At 37.4% G+C, this 23,566-nt stretch overlaps 1 protein-coding gene across 7 annotated transcripts in view; it reads left to right on the forward strand.

Moving 5' to 3' along the window:
• TMEM117 (transmembrane protein 117) overlaps window positions 1–23,566 on the forward strand; it is a 494,145-nt gene that overhangs the window by 99,890 nt on the left and 370,689 nt on the right. For 4 of the 7 annotated variants that reach the window (XM_078075906.1, XM_078075905.1, XM_078075912.1 and 1 more), the window contains one exon: window positions 16,281–16,413. The exons of 1 other annotated variant lie outside the window; for it this stretch is intronic. In XM_078075906.1, coding sequence (XP_077932032.1) covers window positions 16,281–16,413 — 133 coding nt within the window. Of the gene's footprint in view, window positions 1–16,280; window positions 16,442–23,566 lie in introns of those variants that run through there. 2 more of the 7 variants (XM_078075911.1, XM_078075908.1) reach the window with 2 other exon arrangements.

The raw sequence follows: 23,566 nt of genomic DNA on the forward strand, positions 1-23,566 counted from the left end.
TAGTAGCATCTAGCCTGTTACAGTAATATTCTTCACCACCAACACTTCGTAAGTTATGACTTCCCTCCAGGCACTGGCAAATAACTATTTCTAAAACTGTACAAGAGACTAATTCAAATGGGATTATAATTGGAATGATTTTCCTACTAATCTCTCTGAAGTTGCTGGTTTGCCTACTTGATTAAATAAAAACATAATTTTTCTGTCATAATTTCAAGTTAGTATACTGTAAAAATAGTCAATTTCATTTTGCATAGTCATGTAACTGCATTGAGGACAGCCAGTTCTTTAAAAGTATTGAGGAATATACCAATATTCTAACCATAGATTTTTTGCGCTTTCATCACAGAAAAGTAAATGTCAGTAATATTCAACAGTGGTTAAGTCAGAGAGATACAGTTGTGATGTTTAGGATGGGAAAACAATTTACACTGTGTAAATATTAAATATTAAATTATAGCAATCGAGGGGCACCTGGGTGGCTCAGTTGGTTAAGTGTCTGTTGATTTCGGCTCAGGTCATGATCTCAGGGTTGTGAGATGGAGCCTCACCTCAGGCTCTGCGCTGGGCTAGGAGCTTGCTTAAGACTGTCTCTCTCCCTTTGCCCCTCCCCCACCTTTCTCTCTCTCTTTCTTCCTCTCAAATAAATAAATAAATGCCATTGAAGTTTAGGATAATGGCTATGTTATGTTATTCTTTAATGAAACACTTATAATACAGCCTATAAGACCATAACACTATATAAGTGTATTGCATTTATTTAATTTTTTTTTTTTTAAAGATTTTATTTATTTATTTGAGAGAGGGAGAGAGAGCGAGAGAGCGCACGCATGAGCAGGGGGAGGGGCAGAGGGAGAGGTAGAAGCAGACTCCTGCTGAGGGCTCCTGCTTAGGGCTCGATCCTAGGACCCCAGGATCACAACCTGAGCCGAAGGCAGATGCTTAACTGACTGAGTCACCCAGGCACCCTATAAGTGCTTTTAAATAACAACTAAATAAAATAGTGGAATTGGTAAGAGCAGGAATTCAAGCAAAAATGGTACTGTGGATTCTAATGGGTTGTATATTTTTATCTCTTTTCTGTAACTGCAGTTTGTTGGCTATCCGGAGTGTGGTGTGGTTCCTTATTTCTTTTGCTTGTTTATTCTTTCTATATCTGAGATAAGTTACAAATTTTAGTGGATTAAAACTCAGAAGCAATATTGTCTGCATGCTTACAGATGAAAGAACTCAAACATCTAAATTATGATGCACTGTTATTCATTTAGTTTGCATAGACACCAATCATCTAAAATAACTCCTGTATCTATTGTTTTATCAGTAATATGGGCGTCAAAACTCTGACTAAAATGATATAAAATATGGTGAAAAATATGACGCATTATGTGAATTATAGTAGAGATCAAAAGAAAATATCATTAGTAACATTTACTACACAAAGGTTGCCCTTTGAAATTATTCAACTATTTCAAGGCTTTCATGCTATGAAAGGTAATTTTCACAAAGGTTCTTTTGCTCTGTCATCATAATGTCAAATATTTATTAAAGTAAAGTAAGTATTTATACTGTGAATATTTTACTTTTATCTCTATTTTGTGGTCTCTGATCTTTTCTCATAAAATCATATATCATGTTAGATTTTGTTATTTCCATGACTCAAATTTTGAAGTGGCTCCTATTGGCTTTCAGAATAATTATAGAGCCTAGAGTTATTTATTGCTATTTAACAAATTATCCCAAAATTCAGAGGCTTAAAACAAGAATAAGTATTTGTGATCTCACAGTTGTTCTGGGTGAGAAATTTAGAAGCAGCTTAGGTAGTTCTGATTTGGGATCTCTCATGAGGTTAATGTCAATATATCAGGTAGGGCTACAGTCATGTGAAGACTTGATTAGAAGGTTCTCTTTCAAGATGGCTCTCTCAAATGGGATGGCAAGTTGGTGTTAGCTGTTCGCTGGAGCCCTCGATTCCTCACCATGTAGATTTTTCCATAGGGCAACTTAATTGCCCCGACATGACAGCTGATTTCCCCCAGAATGAGCAATTCAAGAGAGAGACCAAAGTGGAAACTGCAATGCCTTTCACAACCTGGCCCTTGGAAGTCACTCATTGTCACTTCAACCATATTTTATTGGTCATATAGACCAGTTGTAATTCATTGTGGGAGGATACTACACGTGGGATGACTAACAAAAGGTGAGACTCAGTGGGGACCATCTTGGAGATTGGCTACCATATTTTGTAAATGCTTGTTTTGGTTAAAAGTATTGAATTGAGTTAGAGGGCCACATTTATCTGCATAACCCAATGTCAGTGTTTCTTGGCATACCTATAATTTCTAGCCCTCTTTAAAATCTCAAACACTTGTTTCTTGTGGTCCCCAGAGGAATATCATACAGACTGATGAAGTAATCTGTTATATTCTATTGTAGCACCCTCTTTTTAAGTCCACTGCCACCGTTGGTGGGGGAGGGTGCTATTTAAGGCTGGTGTCTCAACACTGCTACAGCTTCAGGATTTCATCTACTCAAGGTTGAGATCCATGCCAATGGTAAGGTTTCCCAGTGCTTCCAAATTTGTAAGTTCTTAATCTGCTAAAAAAAAATAATGAATTCTATGAAATCATTCTTATTTCAGATTTGTTCTTATTTTCTTTTTCTTTTTTTTTTTTTTAAGATTTTATTTATTTATTTGACAGAGAGAGACAGAGAAAGAGGGAACACAAGCAAGGGGAGTAGGAGAGGGAGAAGCAGGCTTCCCGCTGAGCAGGGAGCCCGATGCGGGGCTCGATCCCAGGATCCTGAGATCATGACCTGAGCCGAAGGCAGACGCTTAACGACTGAGCCACCCAGGCGCCCCTGTTCTTATTTTCACCTAAAAGTGGAAAAAAGTCTTTTTTACACCTCTGAATGATGTATTTTATTCCTAAATACCCTAAGGGTATGTCCCTATGTCTCGTAAGGCTTAAGACCTGGATCCATGGGCTGAACTTCACCATAATATGTATCATCATGTACTTTAGATACAATACTGTTTTGCCTATTTTATTTTATACCCAGCCAGAATACCTCAAGAAAATAAATTATTGAAAATATTGGAAACTTTTTCTTTCAGTTCTTCAGACCTGTCTGAATCCCAGCTTTAGGCTCAAACCAGCCACCTGCCACGTATGCATAACACAGCACAGGTTAAACACATGTATCCCCAGTATTTTTATCAGCTATGTAAATAATAGGTGTTGAAAAGATAATGAAGTTAGAAAATTGTCAATCTATAGACTCATTAAATGTATGTTTATAAAGATATAGTATATCTAGAACTTGGTTTCATATATGTTAGATTTATTCAATGAAGCATGTCAAGGAACCTTTGTTACTTCAGTGGAGTAATTCAGTTCAAAATTGGCAGTGTGAATTTCTTTCTAAAACTCAGTAGAACCACCCAGGAAGCTTTAGTCTTTAAACACTTACTGGCATATCTCTCTCATTTATGGATAATTGTTTTTTTTCCAACATTTTACGTAAAGTGCTATATAACTTGATTCAATTCTCTTTTTCCCCACTTCCAATTAGATTGTTTCTTCTAAACTCTTCTTGTATAGAAATTCAGAAACTGCAGTGCTTAAGTTGTTCTGAGAAATATTTTCATAAGCTATGAAATTCAGGGTGAGAAAAAAATGAATCACATCTGAATTTCAGGTTCAAATTAACATAATTCTAGTACTTTTTAGTGTCTTCCTTTTTCTTCATTAGTCTAGTCAAAGATTTGTCTGCTTTATAAAAACAATTTTTCTACTTTGTTTATGGTCTGTATTTTATTTTTTGCCTTCAATTCATTTTTTTGCTCTTATCATCTTTGTTTTGCATTCTGTGAGTTTACTCTCTTTGTTCTTTTTCTTCTTAAGTTTGATATTTCCTTATATTCAGACTTTCTTTTGTAGTAGCAATGGAAGTAGCAAGCAATTTTTTTTTTTTTAGGTGGGGGAGGCTGATTGAATTTTGTTCATTTGTTTGTTCTTTCCTCTTTCTATCCCTCTTATACATCTCTATTTAATGTATAAGTCATGCATTCAATGGCCACTCTTTTAGTGGCTACGCTTGCAATTTCATTATGCATATTTAAAAATCTAGCAAGTCTCCAGCTAATCAGTGTCTTAATCACCTCCCAAATGATGAAAGTTCTTTAGAACATTTTAATTAGATCAACCTCTTCTTATATGGACTTGTTGTTCAGTATTCTAGTTCTTTTTTTTAACCCACAAAGTAGACATTGGCATTTTTATTATTTTATACAAATGATATTTGTTTAGATTTGATAATGCTGATCAGTTTCTTTTCTCACCATTCCTTTTTGTCTCAGGTATTTCTACAGAGGTAATTTCCGGAGTCAGTTTCATTTTCCTTGAAGTGCAACCTTTAGAAGATTTTTAAATAAAGATATATAGGGAATATACTCTCAATTTTTATGCTTTAAATTTTTTAAAAATCTTTCTGACAGTTGTCTTTTAAGTGGAATATTTAGTCCATTTTCACTTATTAATTATCAATATATTTGTGTTTAAATCTAGCAGTTTGTTATGTGATAGCTTTTGGTTTGCCTTATCTTTCCTAAGTTATTTTCTCCTCCTTTTTGCTTTCCTTTGGATAAATTAAATATTTTTTATATTTTATTTTTTCTCATTCTATTACTTTGTTAGTTATACTATTTTTATTCTTTCAGTGATTATCCTGGAAGGTAAAACACACATAATTGACTTACTAGAGTTTATCTTTAATTAATATTGACAACACTTTACAAGAACTTTACAGCTTTTAGGGTGCGTGGGTGGCTCAGATGGTTGAGCGTCTGCCTTCGGCTTGGGTCATGATCCCGGGGTCCTGGGATCGAGTCCTGCATCAGGCTCCTTGCTCAGCGGGGAGCCTGCTTCTCCCTCTGCCTCTCTTCTCTCTCTCTGTCTCTTATGAATGAATAAATAAAATCTTAAAAAAAAAAAAACTTTACAGCTTTTAACTCTATTTACCTCTTTCTATCTTTTGACCTACTTTTGTCATAAACTTAAATTCCACATGTGTTTTAAATCCTAAAAGATAGTCTTATTGTTATTTTAATATTAAGTAACTTTATGGGGGTATAATTGACATACTGCACATATTTAACTGTATAGTTTTATAAACTTTGACATATGTATCCATCCGTTGCCACAATCAAGATAAAAGTTTCTTTATGAGCTTTGGTAATCCCTTTCTCCCATCCCTTCACACCTTTAGGCAATTACTGTTCTATTTAATTTGCATTTTCTAGAAATTCATATAAATGGGATCACATAGTATGTACATATGTAACTGCTAGTAAATCTACGGTTATTAATTTCAGTTATTATTTTCAGACCTAGATATTCCAGTTGATTTTCAAGAATAGTTTCCAGTTCTTTGGTAAAATTCATAGTCTTCTCATCTATTTTCTGGACCATATTGATTATAGTTATTTTGACTTCCATGTCTTAGAACTCCAGTATGTACATCATCAATGAGTCTGTTTATATTGTCTTTTTTTTCTCTTGAATTTCACTGATTTTTCTTGTCTTGTTTCCTTAGCTTATTAGTCATTGCTTTAAATTCCTGGTCTGATAATTCTAATATCATTGCCATGTCAGGTTCCAGTGCTTACTTTGTCTCTTCAAATGGTGTTTTTTGTTTTCCTTTTAATATGCTTTGTGTTTTTTGATAACTGAACATGATGTACCAGGTAAAAGGAATGCTTTAGCAATGTGGTGGTGAGGTATGGGGGGAGAAGGAGTGTTCTATAGTCCTATGATTAGGTCTCAGTCTTTTAGTGAGACTCTACTTCTGGACTGTGAACTTCAAAAGTACTTACTCACCTCTCTGCCACTTTAATTGGAAGAGGATGGCTAGAGTAGGCTGACCTTTCATCCAGGTCAGAAGGCTCTGACAGATAACCTCAGCAGGTTGGGTTTGGTTTCTCCAGTGTTTACTATGGGATCCTGGTTGAGCTTTTAGAGGTAAAAATTACAAAAGCATGAGGCCTCTGCTATGGCTGTGTCTTCCTAGAGTTTTTAGCTTCTACACTGAGCCTCTAGCAATTTGTTTATTACAGTTCAAGTTTTCCTACCCCAGCACTGATTCTCAAGGCAGTTTTCATTTGTGAGTTTCTGCTCTGGTAAGCTCCTTCTATTTGCTGTCTGTCTATCCAATCTTGAGGGGCAGTAGTTTGCCCTGTGTCTTCACTTCTCTTACAGGTCCTAGGAGACTTGTTCATTTTAAAATCTGTTCAGCTTGGTACTTGTTGTTAGGATGAAGTAGTGATTTCCAAGCATCTTATATATGGAAGTGGAAACCTGTTATGAATTTTTAATATCTTTCTTTAGTAAGTTTAAAAATGGAATCTGAAGAGAAAATAGCCAGTTTGCGAGTACAAGAGACCAGTCTGCAAGAGTCAGAGAACTTATGGGAAACTATGAATGAAAACCAAGTTCATAGGAAGGAAGAGTCAAAGAGACCTGGATACATGAATGCAGATAATAGAAATACAAAAATTTTCACCTCTGGCCTGGTTTTGCTTTCCTAGCATTTATGGTTGTGGGAGGACCAGACCCACTTGTCCCCTCTACTCCATATATGATCAGGAGCTAGTGTTCAAGCCTTGTGGACAATCACCTTGTGATTGATTACAATTGCTTCAAACCATGGATCAGCCTACAGGGGATTAGTCTTGCCAATTCAATGTTTCCTTTTTAGATGGATTAATAGAATGCCTGAAATCAAATGAAAACTTACTTTATTTTAAGATTTTATTTTTATTTGACAGAGAGAGAGCGAGAAAGCACAAGTAGGGGGAGTAGCAGAGGGAGAGGGAGAAGCAGGCTCCCCGCAGAGCAGGAAGCCCGATGCGGGGTTCAGTCCCAAGACCTTGAGATCATAACCTGAGCCAAAGGCAGTCGCTTAACCAACTGAGCCACCCAGGCACCCCAAAAACTTATTTTAAAAGTATATTATTGTTTTTCAAAACTGATATCAATATAATAATGAAGACATAAAAATTTATTAATAGTGGTAATTACATTAATTTTTTAAAAATAGGGAGCTATATTTTCTATCCTGTTGCCCATTTTGAAATACAAAATTGTGATAACTACAACCTCTAACATTTCTGAACATATTTTATAAATTTTTACTTTTTTGATGGGTTTGGATCTTAAAAATGCTATTTAGGTTGATTTCACCCGTACAAGTCTAGAAGATATAGAACAAATTGATTTCATTAAAATTACAGGATATTATAATACTCAATATGTATATATATCATATATATCATATATGTATAATTTATATGTTTAAATTAAGTGTGCTGCTAAATCTTAGGCTACAAGCTAAGATGTAATGTTAATTTAGTAATTCTTTTTATTCAGTGGCTATTTTTTCCTTAACAGGAAAAGCAGTAGATAATAATAAATGAATACTTTGATTTCCTTTTGGGATCATACTTTTTCACATTGAGCAAATATAAGCAATTTAGGTCAGTTAATCCTAAGAATAGTCTAATGAAAAAGCCATATTATTACAGTAAAATATTTCAACTCTCTCAATAAAATGGAAGGTTTATTACTGTTTTTTCTGTGGAGAATTATTTATGTCAACATGTGTTTATTTAGTGGATATATACTTTACTTAAAGTTTGTAATATGTACACTTTTGAAGTTGACATTACACTCTAGGTCTGAAAACACCATCATTTATGCTGGGTATCTAACCAAAGTCTTCTTCTTATTATTATTATTTTAGAATCTCTTTTGAATTACACATTGTAATACGTATTTGTAGTATTTTATGGGATTATATTTCAATTCTCAATATTTGGTTTTCTGTCAAATTCAGTGACTAACAAACATTTTGTGTGTAAGCTCCTACTCCTAATGTGAAGAAAAACCATCTATTCAATGTTTTTTAAATTCTCTTTGTACACTGAAATAGCAAGACTTGATCTGAATATTAATAGAATGGCGCTCTTAGGGTACAAAATTTTATGATCTTGTACTTTATGTAATGCTACATTTGTCTTAACTAGAACATCCTTTCTCCCTAATGATATTCTGCTGTGTTTTCTTAGATAATTTTCTTTGTTAATGTCCCATCCATGGACTGTTTCATTTTAGTTATTTTTATTCTGTTGCCATTTTTCAATTAGTAAATCTTAAAAAAAATCATATCATGTCATGTTCCTATAAACTAGAAATTAACACAAATCACCTGTGAATACTTTGTATACTTATTTTAGTCTGATTGGAAGTGAAGTTCAATTAATATTGAAATGCTCTGATCCAATTTTATTCTCTTATTCTAGACATAAGAAATAGGATTTACATTATTGTCAAATGTTCCCATATAAAGTGTTAAATATTAAGTTGGCCTTTAAGGAATTTTATCAGTGTGTTACTTTAGCTTCATTTTATACATGAGAGGGGCATACAATGACAGATAAAACATAAGGAGGAACATTTCCTCTTTTTCTCTCAGTAGGTAAGGATTTCTCTTTTTAATTTGAAGTATTTTGAGTTAGCAGACTACAGTAATCTCTCACTGACTAAACAAATCCTACAACCCTAGAGTTGTACGGGATCTTAAAAATCATGTAATCCAACCCTTTAAACTATACCTGGCTAGTGGCCATTCCTTCTTATCTGCACTGAAGGGAACTTATTATTTCCTGAAAGAGTACGTCCTATAAACTCTTTCTGACTATGACTCTAATATATGAAATATTTAACAATGAAGATAACTACCTGGAAGAGATCATCTCTGACCTGCATGTTAAGGCCCACAGGAAATGCAGGAGGAGAGTGAGCAGGTGACTCAGTCTGAAGCTTGGGAGGAAAAGTTTATGCTGGAGATATTGGATATTAAACCCATAACAGTGGATGAGATCATGTAGTGATACGAGAAAGGTGAAAACTGAGGACAGACCATGGGGAACATCATCATTTATGGGACAAGTAGAGGAGATGCCCAAAAAGGTGACTGAGAATAATCAGGAAAGTAGAAAAAGAATGAGGAGTATTTGGTGTTTGAGAAGCCAGGGAAGTTACTGTCAAAAAGGACAAGCGTGAACAACTACTCTGTCAGATGCAAAAGAGATGTCCTGTAAATTAAAGGGCAGTATATTTCTACAGGATTTGGCATTGTGGGAGTCTTTAACATTTGCCAGAACGATTTCAGTAGAATGTTTGCATTGCAAGTAAGATCTCAGGGAGTGGGCATGATGCATATCACTTTTTCTCAAAATCTGGACAAGGGAAGAAGAATGGATGACAGTTCAAGGACATGGGGTCAAGAAAGCATTGCTTTTAGGATGGACTTAAGAGTCTTTAGAGGCAGAGGGAAGAGAACCAGGAAAGAGAGAGAGAAATTTGAAATACAAAGGAGAGAAAAGAAGGCTGATGGGCCAAGGACCCAAGAGAGGGGAGGGTATGGTTTTAAGAAGGTACATGTGGGTCCTTTGGTGGGATGAGCACTGCATTCTCTGAGAAACAAGGGAAGGAAGTGGGGATAGATAAGCGGATGCATGTGAGTGGGCAGGAAGTTGAAGGAAATCATGTTTGGTGGCAGCGATATTTCCTTGTGGTTGGGCCAAGGTCATAGTCTGAGAGTGAAAGAGGCTTAGTAGGAGCTTTGAGGTAAAATGTGAAATGGATGCTGAGGAGAATGGGAAAGAGATTGACGAGTACAAGGAAAACTATTAATATGCAGGACTGCAGTAGCTGCTGAAATTGGGGATCATGATTATGTAGTGGCTTATTAATCTACTCGTGTAACTTTTTTTCACAGCAGTTTACCGAAATCAGAGAAAGCAAACTGTAGTGTTGAATCAGAGTTGGGGTTTTGCAGGGCAAACATAAGGCAGGTATGGGGTGCACAGTAAATAAGGGTGTTGAGGAAAAGAATTTTGATAAGGAAACAAGTTTCATGCTATATAGAGCTCAGGAGGTGGCTAATAGATGGGGAGAAAACATGGAGGAGGTGAAGGTCAAAGAACCTGGTGGGTTCCATACGGCAAAGAGGGTGGGTGTAATTGCCAGATCTGCAAAGATGCGGGATTTTAGCCATACGGTGGAATATCTTTTTTGTTCATTTGTACACTGCTGCTCTATATTGTATTGCGTCCCTTCATTGTTGGCAGTTGGACAACTATGTATCTAAGACATGCTATGTGCCAGGGCCATGGTGATACCAGTGGGGAGAAGACAGCAATGGTCCTCACTGTGTTGCAGTTTATGGATGGATGTGGCACACACAAGTAGACAATAAATTATACAAAGTCTTGGGCCTTAGGTGTTCTGAGGTGGAGCTGTGTGAGCTGTGTGAGCTTGCCAACAAGATATATTTCCCCCCATATTTTACTTATAGAATTTTTGTTTTGGAAAATGTGTGCCCTTTCTTGTGAGCAGGTCTTAATTCTCCTTCTAGAATCTGTCCATCAGAATTTAATGCAGTTATTTTACCATATATTCTGCTGAGTACTTGGGATATAAAGACTAAGAAATAGATTCCATGTGGGTCATTTTAAGCCCCCCTACCCTTTTTTTTTCCTTCTCTGGGCCTTTGATCCATTGGTCATCTTCTGTCTGGTAAGGTAATGTTAGCTTCAGTAATAAAAATCTCCAAAATATATAATGAGTGCATCTCAATTGAATTTCTCACTCATATAAAGCCAAAACTTGGCAGGTACCTTTGATCTAAGCAGTGATTCAAGGACCAGGGATCTTCCATCCCATGGTTCTGCTGTTTTCAACAATGTTTGCCATACTTGATTTACATTTGTGGATCAATGTAGTACTAGGTAATTAACTTAATCTGGCTCTAGGAGTGTAACATGTGACATAGGCTTAGCTAATCATTGCTACTGGTGATTGGTTCAGTACCCAAACAAGCTCAATGAGAGTGAGTCACCTAACTTTCTTTAGAAATAGTGGGGCAGAAGCATTATGTTTTCCTCCCTGGACAAAAATGAAGGCACATTACTCAGGATTTCTACAGTCATCTTGGGACTACAAAGGGTATGTATGAACATGTTGGAGGAGCTGGCTACGGTGGAAAACTATTAATGTACAGGACTGCAGTAGCTGCTGAAATTGGGGATCATGATTATGTAGTGGCTTATTAATCTACTCGTGTAACTTTTTTTCACAGCAGTTTACTGAAATCAGAGAAAGCAAACTGTAGTGTTGAATCAGAGTTGGGGTTTTACAGGGCAAGCATAAGGCAGGTATAGGATGCACAGGAAATAAGGGTGTTGGGGAAAAGAAGTTTGATAAGGAAACAAGTTTCATGAAACAAGTTTCATTTCTTCACCTTGAAGAAATCAAGCTGGGAAATGGAGATAAATCAAGCCTTGTTTGAGTGCTGGATCAAGCCTTGCTTGAAGTCATTTCATTTCTTTAGTTAAACTAAATCTATACTATTTTCTGAACATATATGTTAAGGAGAAAATTATGTTTTTTTTTAGGGAATAAACATGTTTGTTAGAAAATATGAGAAGCCAATAAATAAAAGACTCCTTATAATTTAAGCTGGTTTTTAGTTTTTTCTTTTCTTTTCCCTTCCCCTCCTCCCTCCGCACCCCACCCTTCCCCTCCCCTCCCCTCCGCTCCTTCCTTCCTTTTTTCCTTCCTTCCTTCCTTGCTTCCTTCCTTCCTTCCTTCCTTCCTTCCTTTTCTGTTACTGGCAACAGAGAACATTCTTACTGCTATGTGGAATGCCTGCTATTCCAACTTTGACTACAACCAGCTTTTGACCTCAACAAATTAAAAAATTTTAATTTGCTGTAGATTACATGTTTGTCTTACATATATATCCATTATGTACATGGAAATATACATTGTGTATATGGCTGGCTACATCATATATAGGAGAGTTTGGAGCAGGAGGCTTAATGGATAGTGGTATGTATTCAGTTTGAAGTCCTCTTGAGGAAAGTGCCACCTTCATTTGTCCTTTTATATTTCCTGGTCAGGGTCTTATGTGTAATGCCACAGTTTTTCCTCTATATTATATAAATCTTGCTCTGATTCCTGCTCACCAAGGCGAGCAGAGAGTACAATACTGGTAATTTTTCACCTTATCTTTTTTATCACTAAAATTTAAAATAGTCCTAAGGCTACAGGGGTCCTGGAAACAAATCCCTCAATCTGTATTTACCTGTTCCCTGATTCTTCTAATGCTGCTTGGGTGATGGTCTTCGGCCCCCTCTTTGGCGCTATGGTACTGTTTAAGACGATGTTGGTTTGCAACCTTGGGAATTTCTCAGGTAAAATCTGACACTGGCCCCCACCCATAGAGGGCAAGGAGAGACCGAAGAAAGAGTCAGGCACCTCCCGGTTGGGAGGTGGTGGTTTTAATAAGCAAGAGAACATATATGAGGCTTGCCTTCGGTGGCCATAAGACAAGTAGATCTTTGCACTTGCCCACTACAATCTTAAAATTCGTATAGAGGTCTCAACGGAGTTCAGTCACTTATACCATCTGGACAGTTGCAACAACTCATTGCTCTCTCAATACTGCATTGTTAAAAACAGCTCCCATGGTGGGAGTGGTGGGTAGAACGAGCATTCCAATAACAGGGGAAGGGGTCAGGAGCCTCCGATTGCCTAGGTCTGGCTTGAGGGCCACCTGATCATCATGTCCTCTCGATGATATCCTCCAACAGTTGTCTGGGTCCTGCCCAGGTTGTGTTCCTAATGGAGGTTGGTGGCTGCCCTACTGGCCTTATGCCCTAGGGGCTAACTCAGTCTCCTTACCTGACTTTCAGTGCCATGACCCTTGATATTGGCTTTCGCCACCATCCATTAAATCAAATCCAAATGATGTTCTGCCACCTTGGAGGCCTAAATCTTCGTATCCTCCATGAACCTAGAAGCCCTTGCTCTATCGAATCCCTTGCTTTAACAAATTCCCAGGAGTAGGGCTACCCCCGTCTCTTGCGTGGAAGTACAGACTCTTCTTCTTTGCCTCTGAGATTGCTTAGTTTATTTCTTTGTTCAAGGCTTCCTTGTGAGAACCGCACTTGAACAAAAGGTACCCAGAACACAGGATAAAAGTCTGGTTGTGAGGTAGAAAGGAAATATTCCTTTTTATTTTGCCGATGAGAACACAGCAGCAAAAATCCCCCCAAGAAACCAAGCAGTTTCTCCATACTTCTCCCTATTACACTTGCCTCTTTTTATTTTCCACTACATATGCGGGGTCATCATATATTTTTAAATATGCTTTTAGATCATTAATCTTGCTAGAATTTTATAACATCTTACTGGCCTTAAACCCACTGTATTTCCAGGAAAGATTCTGAGGTTTTAGGGTATTTCAGTTGACTTTAACCAGCATTTGTAACAGCCAGTCCTTGTGTCTTCCAACACCTCTATAGGCTTGTGTACCATCTTAATGCTTCTGCTTGTTCTAAGATTCATTTTCCAATTACCTTGACCTTATCAAAGGTGATGGTCCATACAGTCCAAGACAAATTTTATTAATATAAATATACACTCATATTCATAAATATATCTATGGTTAAAATAAAAGTCACTTATGACCTTGTCGGGAATGTACCCACCTTCTCAGTGATGCCCTTTTACTCTTGTTGACCTATAGGACTGTCTTCACTCAGTTTTTTACTGAAACTCCTCTAAAGGAAAGTGTGATAAAATTTTGAATTCTGTGATCTACAGAGAAGGTGGCATATAATTTATTACCCAAACCAGTACACTTAAGAAATGAAGGGGGCATTCTGAATAATTATGTCAGGACAACAGTTATAAGCCACTGTTGTCCCAGGCAGACCAAATATATGGTCATATTATAGGGCAGAGACAACACATTTTCGTGTGAACATCCTCAGGTAACACTGAGGTTCCTGATCTGATTAGCTTGATGAGAAGTCGCTTACGCCAGCAGCCAACTGATGGCAATCTATGCATATGTGTTTCTAGCAATAGGATGGACACCCAGTGAGTTAACCTTGAAGTAACTTATGGGGAATTTTTTAATGTGATTTGACTGAACATTGGAGCCACACCAGTGGTGTCCTTCATATATTGCAACACTTTTATTATGCGTCACAAGTGAATTTCAGGCCATGTTAACCTGCCATTTTGTTCTAATGACTCTAATGACTGAAATTAGTGCCAGACAATGAGCTTGGCAATGACAGCATAAATGGTACTGTCACATTTCCCTTTTTACTAACTTTGTGTTATTTCAGCCAGTGCACAGTTAATCTACTATGTTTTATTTGCAAAGCACTCTTCAATCGCCAGCATTATGATTTGACTTTTAAAGTGCATCCATTAGTAATTTTTTTGACATATGCATATGTTAAGAAGGAAATTCACATTTAAATTTTCAAGGAACTCTAATTGCTGGTCTTTGCTGTTCTTCAGTCTACACTGCTGAACTAAATAATCTTAGTTTGAAGCTGAAAGGACTTGAAGCTAAGGGAACCTTGAACAAAGAGAGCCCATGAGCCTGAGATAAGATCACATTTTCATTAATCACCCAAATAATGATGGACTTCAAACACCTTTCTACCTTGCTCTCAGCTGTATCTCTAGTACCTAGAACCATGGCTGACATGTCATCAGAACACATTCAATATTTTGCTCAACAAATGAATAATATTCTTTACAGTTTGCTTTATGATATTTATGGCATGAGTGTTTTACTTTCAAGCATTCTGTGCTTAATATCTATTTATCATATTCCTGACAACGTATTGTGTGGAGACTTGCAGATCTCTGGTTTTCCATAACTATTGATTCAGTTAATCAGCAAGTTCTGTGAAGTTGTAATTTGCTCTGCTAGTATTGTTTGCTTCAGTAGAGAGTTTTCCATGTTCTTCTTCCCTTGACTTTCAGATTTGCCCTTTGCGTCTCTTGCACAGGCCAAGAAACCAGATGATGTAACCAAATCTTCTTTTTTTTGCTCTATTTAAAGTTTTGGCTAGCGTAATGTTTCTGGTTTCCAAATGAAACCTAAAGTGCTATTTTAATAAAAGTGAGGTACAAGAAAATCTTAGTAATTAAATCTTAAAAGATTTTTTCCTATCCTCAGTAACCTACATGAGAGCTACTGTCTATCCCTAGAGAGACAATTTCCAGATGGAAATATGTATATCTTTTTCATAGCCTTGACATATCACGAATAAAAAGGGAATATTTTCTCTGGTGAGAAATTCTATTATAGGATTTAAGGCCTACTTTATTTTAATTGTAGTTTATATGTATGTATCATCTCCCTTATCATTATTTAGATAACTTTCTCAGGAATGGAAATAAGCCTAGTAGACAAAGTTGATCTTAGGAGAAGCCAGGGTGACCTACGTTCATTTGTTTCTTACTCCCATGGTTTGTCATCTCTCTCAATTTTCAGGATAGTAATGCTCTCATTTCTCTTCTCTACTGAAATGTTTCTGTATTAATTCTGATATTAGTAATGTTTTTTTAGTATTCATCTATACATGTTTTCCCTCCTTGAAATATTTGCATTTTAAATTCTTTCTTATCTTACCATTTATCTATGTAAATGGAATTTTAGGCATCAGGGTGGAAATATCCTTTTGCTGGGAGCCACACCAAGCTCCGTAACACATGTACATCCTGCCCCCTCCCACCCCCCCCATCTGACCCCTTCAACCCACACACACTTATGCACAGGCCTGTATGCAAGTGTGGATGTTTTAGCTGAGAGTGAGGGTATGTCGTCTGGATCTTATGGCAGACACCATATTTTTCCTTTTAAGTTTTCATATACCTTCAACAATTGGATCTGCCTCAGTTTTGTTGTCTGGTCAGTACTGGGGGTGGGCTTATGGAAGCAAAAGGGAATTATGTGGAACTTACACAATGTCTCTACCATTTGCCCGAAGTAGCTTCAGTATACAGGAAACCAAAGACACATTAGTGAAATAGAAAAGAGGTGTCAGCGCTCTAATTCCTCTTGTTTTCAGGGCAGCATCATGAACGATCTCTGAACTATCCTCGAGTCTCATGTTAGTATTATTTGCTCCAGGATGATACGGGGACTGTCTTGAACTTCATCTGTGATCATTTATTGACCAAAGACAGAAAGGACATTAGTAGAGTGGTTTGACCCATAAGGCAATTCTATGGCAAAGATCTCAGAAAATAGTGAGATAAGAGATTCAGTAAAAGAAAGCAAAGCTGTGTGAATTGTGAGTCATGATGGACACTGATTTCTCATAATATCTTATATTGCAGGTCAGTTGCTCCGGTTAAAAATGTTTCGAGAGGATCATGGGTCATGGATGACAATGTTCTTCAGCACAATTCTGTTTCTCTTCATATTTTCTCACATATACAACACGATTCTTCTAATGGATGGGAACATGGGGTAGGTTATCTTTCCCCTTTCTACTGTGGTGAGTGTTATGTTTGAAACTCTTAAAAATTCAAAGGGAATTTTTTAGTTCATAGTAGCCTAACTCTTCACAAATATTCTACTGTAAATAAAGATAATCTGTGCATTTTTCGTACTTAAAGCATTTAGACTCTTTTCTCCAAGGAGCTTATAGCGTTCTGCGATACTTGTGTTCTTTCTACTTGAGGACTTCTCTGCGGGGTAGTTTGAGGGCAGGTAATAATTGCAGTAAAACCACAGAGAGTATGAGAATCCGGAAATCTTACTGACTTGTTTATCTCACAGTTAGTAAAGCTGGGATAAGATGAAGGTCTCCAGATTTGCAGTTTCATTGCTCTGCAATGCCTGGTTAAATAAAAGTATCTGATACTGGTGGCATTTTTTTTTTTTTAACTCTCTTGATAGTTCCAACAGAGAGACCTTTGTTATAAATGGGCCATTTTAAAAGTGGGCCACCCTGTATTAAATGCAGGGTTGTGATCTATACTTATCAAATCACTGATCAAATCACTGTGGCATAAAGAGGTGCTAACTAGGAGATTGTAGGGGTTTTTTTGTTATTATTATTATTTTTTTTTTTGGTAACTTTCTTCAATTCTTGATTTGCTCTTGGTAAGTTTTAAGAACAGAATACAAGGAGAATGGCTTAGCTTATAGCACTAAGAATTAGATTCCTGACAAGAATAAACCACTTTAGATATTGTTGTATACTGACATAGTTCCTAAGGAATGCTTCCATCTATTCTGCCCAGTAGATTGGAAAGCTAGGTGATATCGTTTTCTTCTAAATGTAGGCTAGGCAAGATTGTCGACCAGTTCTGGAAAGCAATTGTTTTGATGTTATGTATAGATTCTAGCCAGCACTGTTCACTGCTAAGAGGGATAGCTCAATTAAAATTTTATTGTTTTTCCCTCACCATTAAAGAAAATGAATAGTAAAGGGATAAATTCAGGCATGTGATATTTAGATCAAATGTTCAGGCTTTAAGAAGTTACTGACAAGCTTGGGGTGCCTGGGTGGCTCAGTCATTAAGCATCTGCCTTCGGCTCAGGTCATGATCTCAGGGTCCTGGGATCGAGCCCCACGTCGGGTTCCCTGCTCAGCGGAGAGCCTGCTTCTCTCTCTCCCTCTGCCTGCCACTCTGCCTACTTGTACTCTCTATCTCTCTGTCAAATAAATAAAAAAATCTTAAAAAAAAAAAAAAGAAGTTACTGACAAGCTTTGTTTGTGATTATTTCTTGGGTTTCAAATAATGCCCTTTCCTGGGTCTCTTTTTAAATGGTGGCGTTCCAGACTCTAACTCGGGCCCGTCAGGAGAAGCCTCAGCCTTAGCGCATGCCTGTATTAATGCAATGGCTAACGGTCCTCTTGGAATTACCCAACACAACCAGAAGTCTGTCAGAGAGGTGTTGTGCACACAGCACTGGGGCCAGAAGAGGAAGGGAGCCATAAAAAACTTACATTTTTTTAAGCACTTGCTGAAGATAATATGTCAAAATAGTATATATAGCTTCTGTTTGGAAGTTGATTTCCTCTCTAATTCTTTTTTTATTCTTTTTATTTTATGGAGCTACTGAGGTCTTTGCTAACCGGAAGTTATTTATTCTGAGGAAAGAAGCAGATTTAAAAGTAATAAACTAAATGCAATAATAGGTCATCCCTGGCACACTGTAGAGCACTCAATAGCTAATAATAAAACCAATCTTACAGAGGGTTAACAGTTCTTAAGCACTCAGTACCAGTACTCAGTTAAACCTCACAATGACCCTGTGCAATAGGTGTTTTTATTATCTCCATTTTACAGATCAGGAAACTGAGGACCAGGGATGTCCTGTCACTTGTCTAAAGTTACATTATAATTCAGTCTCTACTTTAGACGTTAAACAAGGAGTTGAGCGATTAAGTAGTGAATTCTGGTAATACCTCCTGCTGTCAGGCTGGTACAGAGTTGATTGCTGATTGATTCTGATGCTCAATCACTGTAAGTCTATTAGTCTTTCTTTGTATTTTTATCTTTCAAGCTGTGTTTGAAAATTGAAAGAAGTAGGCGGTATATGCAGGAAATAAGAATTTATGGGTGTCTGTCTTAACTAAAATTGAAAGTGATTCTTTTTTATTTTCAGACTAAATACAGTATTCCATATTCTGACTAACTCTTGAACTCTTCACCAATATGCCTCATCCTTGTTCAGAAGGACATTTTCATGGGGTCACTTTTTAATTTTTTTTTTTTAATCCAAAGCAAGGGACAAGTGGTTTAGTTTTGCTAATAAAAAATTAAATTACTATTTATAAAAGACATATTACCAACTTTAATTACACATGCCATTTGAACTAGTGAGTACTTTAAGGTTGGAATGTAAATTGGAGGAAAATCAGGTGGTAGGGAAAATGAATACAACTGTGCTTTTGGGGTTCTCTAGGAGACACCATGTTATCTGAAGCATTGCCTCATCCTTTGTAAGGCAGGGAATGATGGAGCCAGAGGCTGTGGAAAGAATAGGCATGTGGATATCATGATTGACTAGTTTCGTGACTGTGGATTGCTGGTGGTAGAGGGGAATCCTGGATTATTTACAATGAATTTGATTGGCATTGAGGATTCCAATGTGTCCTGGTTTGTGGCTCTTTTAGGATTTCAAAGAGAATTCCCTAGAATGATTTGCTTTTTTCCCCAATTTTAGGATTGGTTGTAAATTTAGGTTCAGCTAGAGTCCTTTGATCCCTCCTTATAGAGAACAAAAACCCTAGGTTTGTCTGAATGAACCTTAAGAGTTTTAGCCAGAACTGACTTGATAAGAGTCAAGTTGGCTGCTCCTGGTGTTCTCACTGGAGTGAGAAACATGAAACCATTTTCTTCCACAGTGATGGGACTTGCCTTGGTTAAAAATGATTCTAAATGACTCCCTCCACCCCCAGGTTTTTCTTTTTCTTTCTTTTTTTTTTTTCTCCCTGTTCAACTAGGTATCTTAAGGCCAATCTATTTAGAAATCTGTTTGGCAGAAATAAAGAGAGATGTGCTTCAGAGTCCATGGTGAGGTCTTTACTGACCCGAAACTGAGCAAGTCTAGGGCTGGGAAGAGTTTTTACCCTTTGTGACATCATCTTTCCGAAGAACTTCTTAGTCATGGAATTTTCACAGCATTCAGAGTGTAAAGCTCTAGTTTAGGAAGAGTTTGCCTGGCCTTCTCAAATATCTAAATTCCCCAAAGAATAATATGTATAATGTGTAAGGAATGAAATGGTAGGAAAGCAAAGCGTGCAGTCTCGTTATATTCGTAAAACGATTCTGAAAATAGCCACTTGATGGCAGCAGAGGGCATGTTTTCAGTGCGGATTGCCTGGACCTGTCAAAGGCAGGTTTTCTCTGAAGAGAATCTTGCTCCTTTTGAATTTCTGAAACTTGGGTTGAAATATTTGCCTTCCTAATTGTTAATGGACTTTTTGAATAAATCCACCTAGTGATCTTTATAATAAGCACTTATGATGTGCTTGGCCCCTTTTTATGTTCTTAAACAAGTTTAAATAATAGTATATATAAACACATATATGCACACATATATATCTATATGCTTATAGACTTATTCTGATATTACAAGGATAAATATTGTATTTAGCATGGAGGAGATCAGACACTTGACAAACATAAAATTTCTTCTGTGAACTGGAATAAGTTTCCAAAGAGTACATCTTACTTAGGGCAGAATATGAAGAAGCTGATGTTTTCTAGGGTTAATGATAAAGAACGTTTTATTTTTTCTAATATACAGCCTTTTCCAGAGAAGTGTTACAAATATTAATTAATACATCGATATGTGTTAGGTGTTGCAGAGACAAAAATTGAGAAATGAGACAAAGTGATTCAGGCAATTTTGAAAATAAGTATTAATATTCATATTCAGAACCTGGGAAAAAATGATGGTACAAATTAGGTGATGGGTGTAATGAAAATGGAATAGATTGTCTCTCTCTTCTGTTTTGTTTTAGTAAGTAAGAACTTATGTGGAGCACTCATTAAATGTCTGGGTGTGATGAACACACTCTGAGTATGCTATAAGGGTGATTGGCTTAGGGGAGGTGACAGGAGGGAATATTTAAAATAGACACTTTCCAGGGATGCCTGGGTGGCTCAGTCCATTAAGTATGTGCCTTCAGCTCACGTCATGATCCCAGGGTCCTGAGATCAAGTTCCGCATCAGGCTCCCTGCTCAGCGGGGAGTCTGCTTCTCCCTCTGCCTGCCGCTCTCCCTGCTTGTGCTCTCTCTCTCTGACAAATGAGTAAAATCTTTAAAAATAATAATAAAATAAAATAGACACTTTCTATGGGGCACCTGGATGGCTCCGTCAGTTAAGAGTCTGCCTTCCGCTCAGGTCATGATCCCAGGGTCCTGGGATCAACCCCTCCTTGGACTCCCTGCTTAGCTGAGAGTCTGCTTCTCTCTCTCTCTCTCCCCCCCCATCCCTCCCCCTGCTTGTGCTTTCTCCTTCTCTCTCTCAAATAAATAAAATCTTAAAAAAATAAAATATTCCCTACAATCTAAAATGCATGGCTTTTATGTACAGAGAGGGCAGCAATAGCAAGCAAGGACGAATAGGAAATATCAACAAGCAAGAGACTGGCATAGACTTGTCCATAGGCTGGAAGAAATTGTCCAGGCTCTAATGGTTCCTCAGGTGTGTGTGCACAGCTGCCCTAGATCTTACCCCCCATACTCTTACCTCATTTTGTAATGAATGACTGTTAATCTGGTCCATCCGTGCGTCCACGTGTTGTATCAGAAAAGACTCTGATTTATAGTTTCAGTTTCTGTTGCCAGAGGTATAGGTTCCAGCCCATTATTTCTCCCAAAGCTGAGTTACACTTTAATTGAAAAATTCAGGGTGGAATTTCACTCCAGGCAGTACTTTTTTCTTTCCTAAGTTCATTATTTTTAAAACCTGCACTAATGCTTTCAGATTCCTTACTCAAACTTTTTTTTTTTCTCTTTTTAGTCACTACTGATCTAGAAGTAGCAGCCCTGGTTCATCGTGTGTTTTTTTTGTTTTTTTGTTTTTTTCCCGTTAAGAGACATGGTTTTCACTTGCTACTGCTCTTCAAGTACAAAGTTGACCTGCTACCGTTGTTTACACTGGTAGCTACATGCTGAGGAAGGAATGTTTCTGTGTGTGTTTCTTTGATTTTAAAGGCGATTTAGAGGTGGGAAATGGCAAGAAAAAAAATCCAAATAGTCTTTAGTAATGTTAAACTATACAGTTTTTGTATGACCGAAACTAACCAAATTACAGGAAGCCTGCAAGTACTTGAGTCAATAGCTGAAAAGCTTGATTGGCTGCTAATACAAGGCTGAATGCAATTCTGCTGGAGTGGTGCTTTAAATAATTTGTTGGCTTCATTCTTAATTAGGCTAAACATTGACTTGCTTGTACGATTAATTCACAATAATAATACAATTAATTACTAAGGCTGGGAGTAAGGGGCCAGGCTGGTTGCTGAGAATGGGCTGGTGAGAAGAAAAGCTGGAAATGAATGGCTGAGTCTGGTCAAGGGCGCCGACTCAGTGGGGTGCTGGAGGGGGGGAGGCAGGTTTGGTGAGAGAGGGGGAGGGAGAGAAAGGGAAGGAGAATAGGAGGGGGAGGGTCAGGGCAGAGGAGACGGAGACTTATTCAGCCTGAAGCCCTATAGCTGTAGGGCCTAGTTGCTGCTTTTATTTTTTTATTTTTTAAAATTATTTTAATTCAATTAATTGACATATAATGTATTATTAGTTTCAGAGGTAGAGGTCTGTGATTCATCAGTCTTATATAATACCCAGTGCTCCTTACAACACATACCCTCCCCAGTGCCATCACCCAGTTACCCCATCCCTCTACCCCCATCCCCTCCAGCAACCCTTAGTTTATTTCCTATGATTAAGAGTCTCTTATGGTTTGTTTCCCTCTCTGGTTTCATCGTGTTTTAGTTTGCTGCTTTTAATACTATTGGTTTCACATTACTTGGTTTTGATAGTATAAACGTAAAATAGCACAGCCTACTCAAGTTATCACAAGTTTACTGTTAGTGTAGTCTGAATTGATGAAGTTTTAAAACATTAATGAAAAACGCAATCAATGTTGCATTATTATATGTCCAGAATTGACATTGTTTTGACACATTTAAGATGAGTGTGTTCCGTGAGCACTGTTTTTAGTTATTTATTCCAACTCCCTCATTACATAGCTTGATGTAGGAAGACGATGTTAGGGTTCGAAGCCGATGGCCAAGAAAGAATTTTTGAGACGTCTTTGGTGCAAAAAGGTGATTTTATTAAACCACGGGGACGGGACCCGTGGGCAGGAAGAGCTGCACTGGGGTCATGAGGAGTGGCCTGTTATATGCTTTCAACTTGTGAGGGGGTTAGGGATAGCGTAAGTCTCTAAGGAATTTTGGAAGCAAGGTTTCCAGGACCTTGAGCGGGCTAGCTATTGTTGGGAAAAGGTCATTTATTACTGTCTAATAAAACTTTAGTCATGAGACCCTGCAGATGTATATCGGTGGGCCATCTGCTTGGGGGATGATTGCCAACACGTATCTTGGGGGGTTTAGAGATAAAGGAAGTTTCCAAAGGAATTTTTATACGTTAAAGTAGATTTACAGGATTCTGGGGAGCGGGGGAGGTCAGGCTAGGATTGCCTTTTGCCCTTAGCAAAGTATTAACATCGAAGCAGTTGAGTCCCTAGAGGAATGCCACTCTGCCTATTTCAAGGACTTGTCGGTGGGCTCTAGGTAGTAAGGAAATTTAATAATTCTTCTCCTGCCTTTGTTTCCCACATCATAGCTTATCAGCTTGTTACAGGAGGAACCAATTCTGATCCAGGAATCAGAATACCTGGATTTTAGCCCCATCTTAGCCACTCACTGGCAAAAATAACTTGGAGAAGTTAGACTGTTTCTCATTTTTAAGATATGAGTTGTTGTTATAAGGTTGTTAGTAGATTTACTATTATCAGCCTCATCATCATTATTATTACTCTTAGGGAAATGCATGCTTCTAAGGTAGAGACACAAACTAACCTTAATCTTGGTTGCCATCGGCTTTGTTTTGTATGAAAGGCGAAATGATGTAATAGAAATAGCATGGACTTTCA

This window comes from Halichoerus grypus, chromosome 6 (assembly GCF_964656455.1).
Source record: "Halichoerus grypus chromosome 6, mHalGry1.hap1.1, whole genome shotgun sequence".
NCBI classification, from domain to species: Eukaryota; Metazoa; Chordata; class Mammalia; order Carnivora; family Phocidae; genus Halichoerus; species Halichoerus grypus.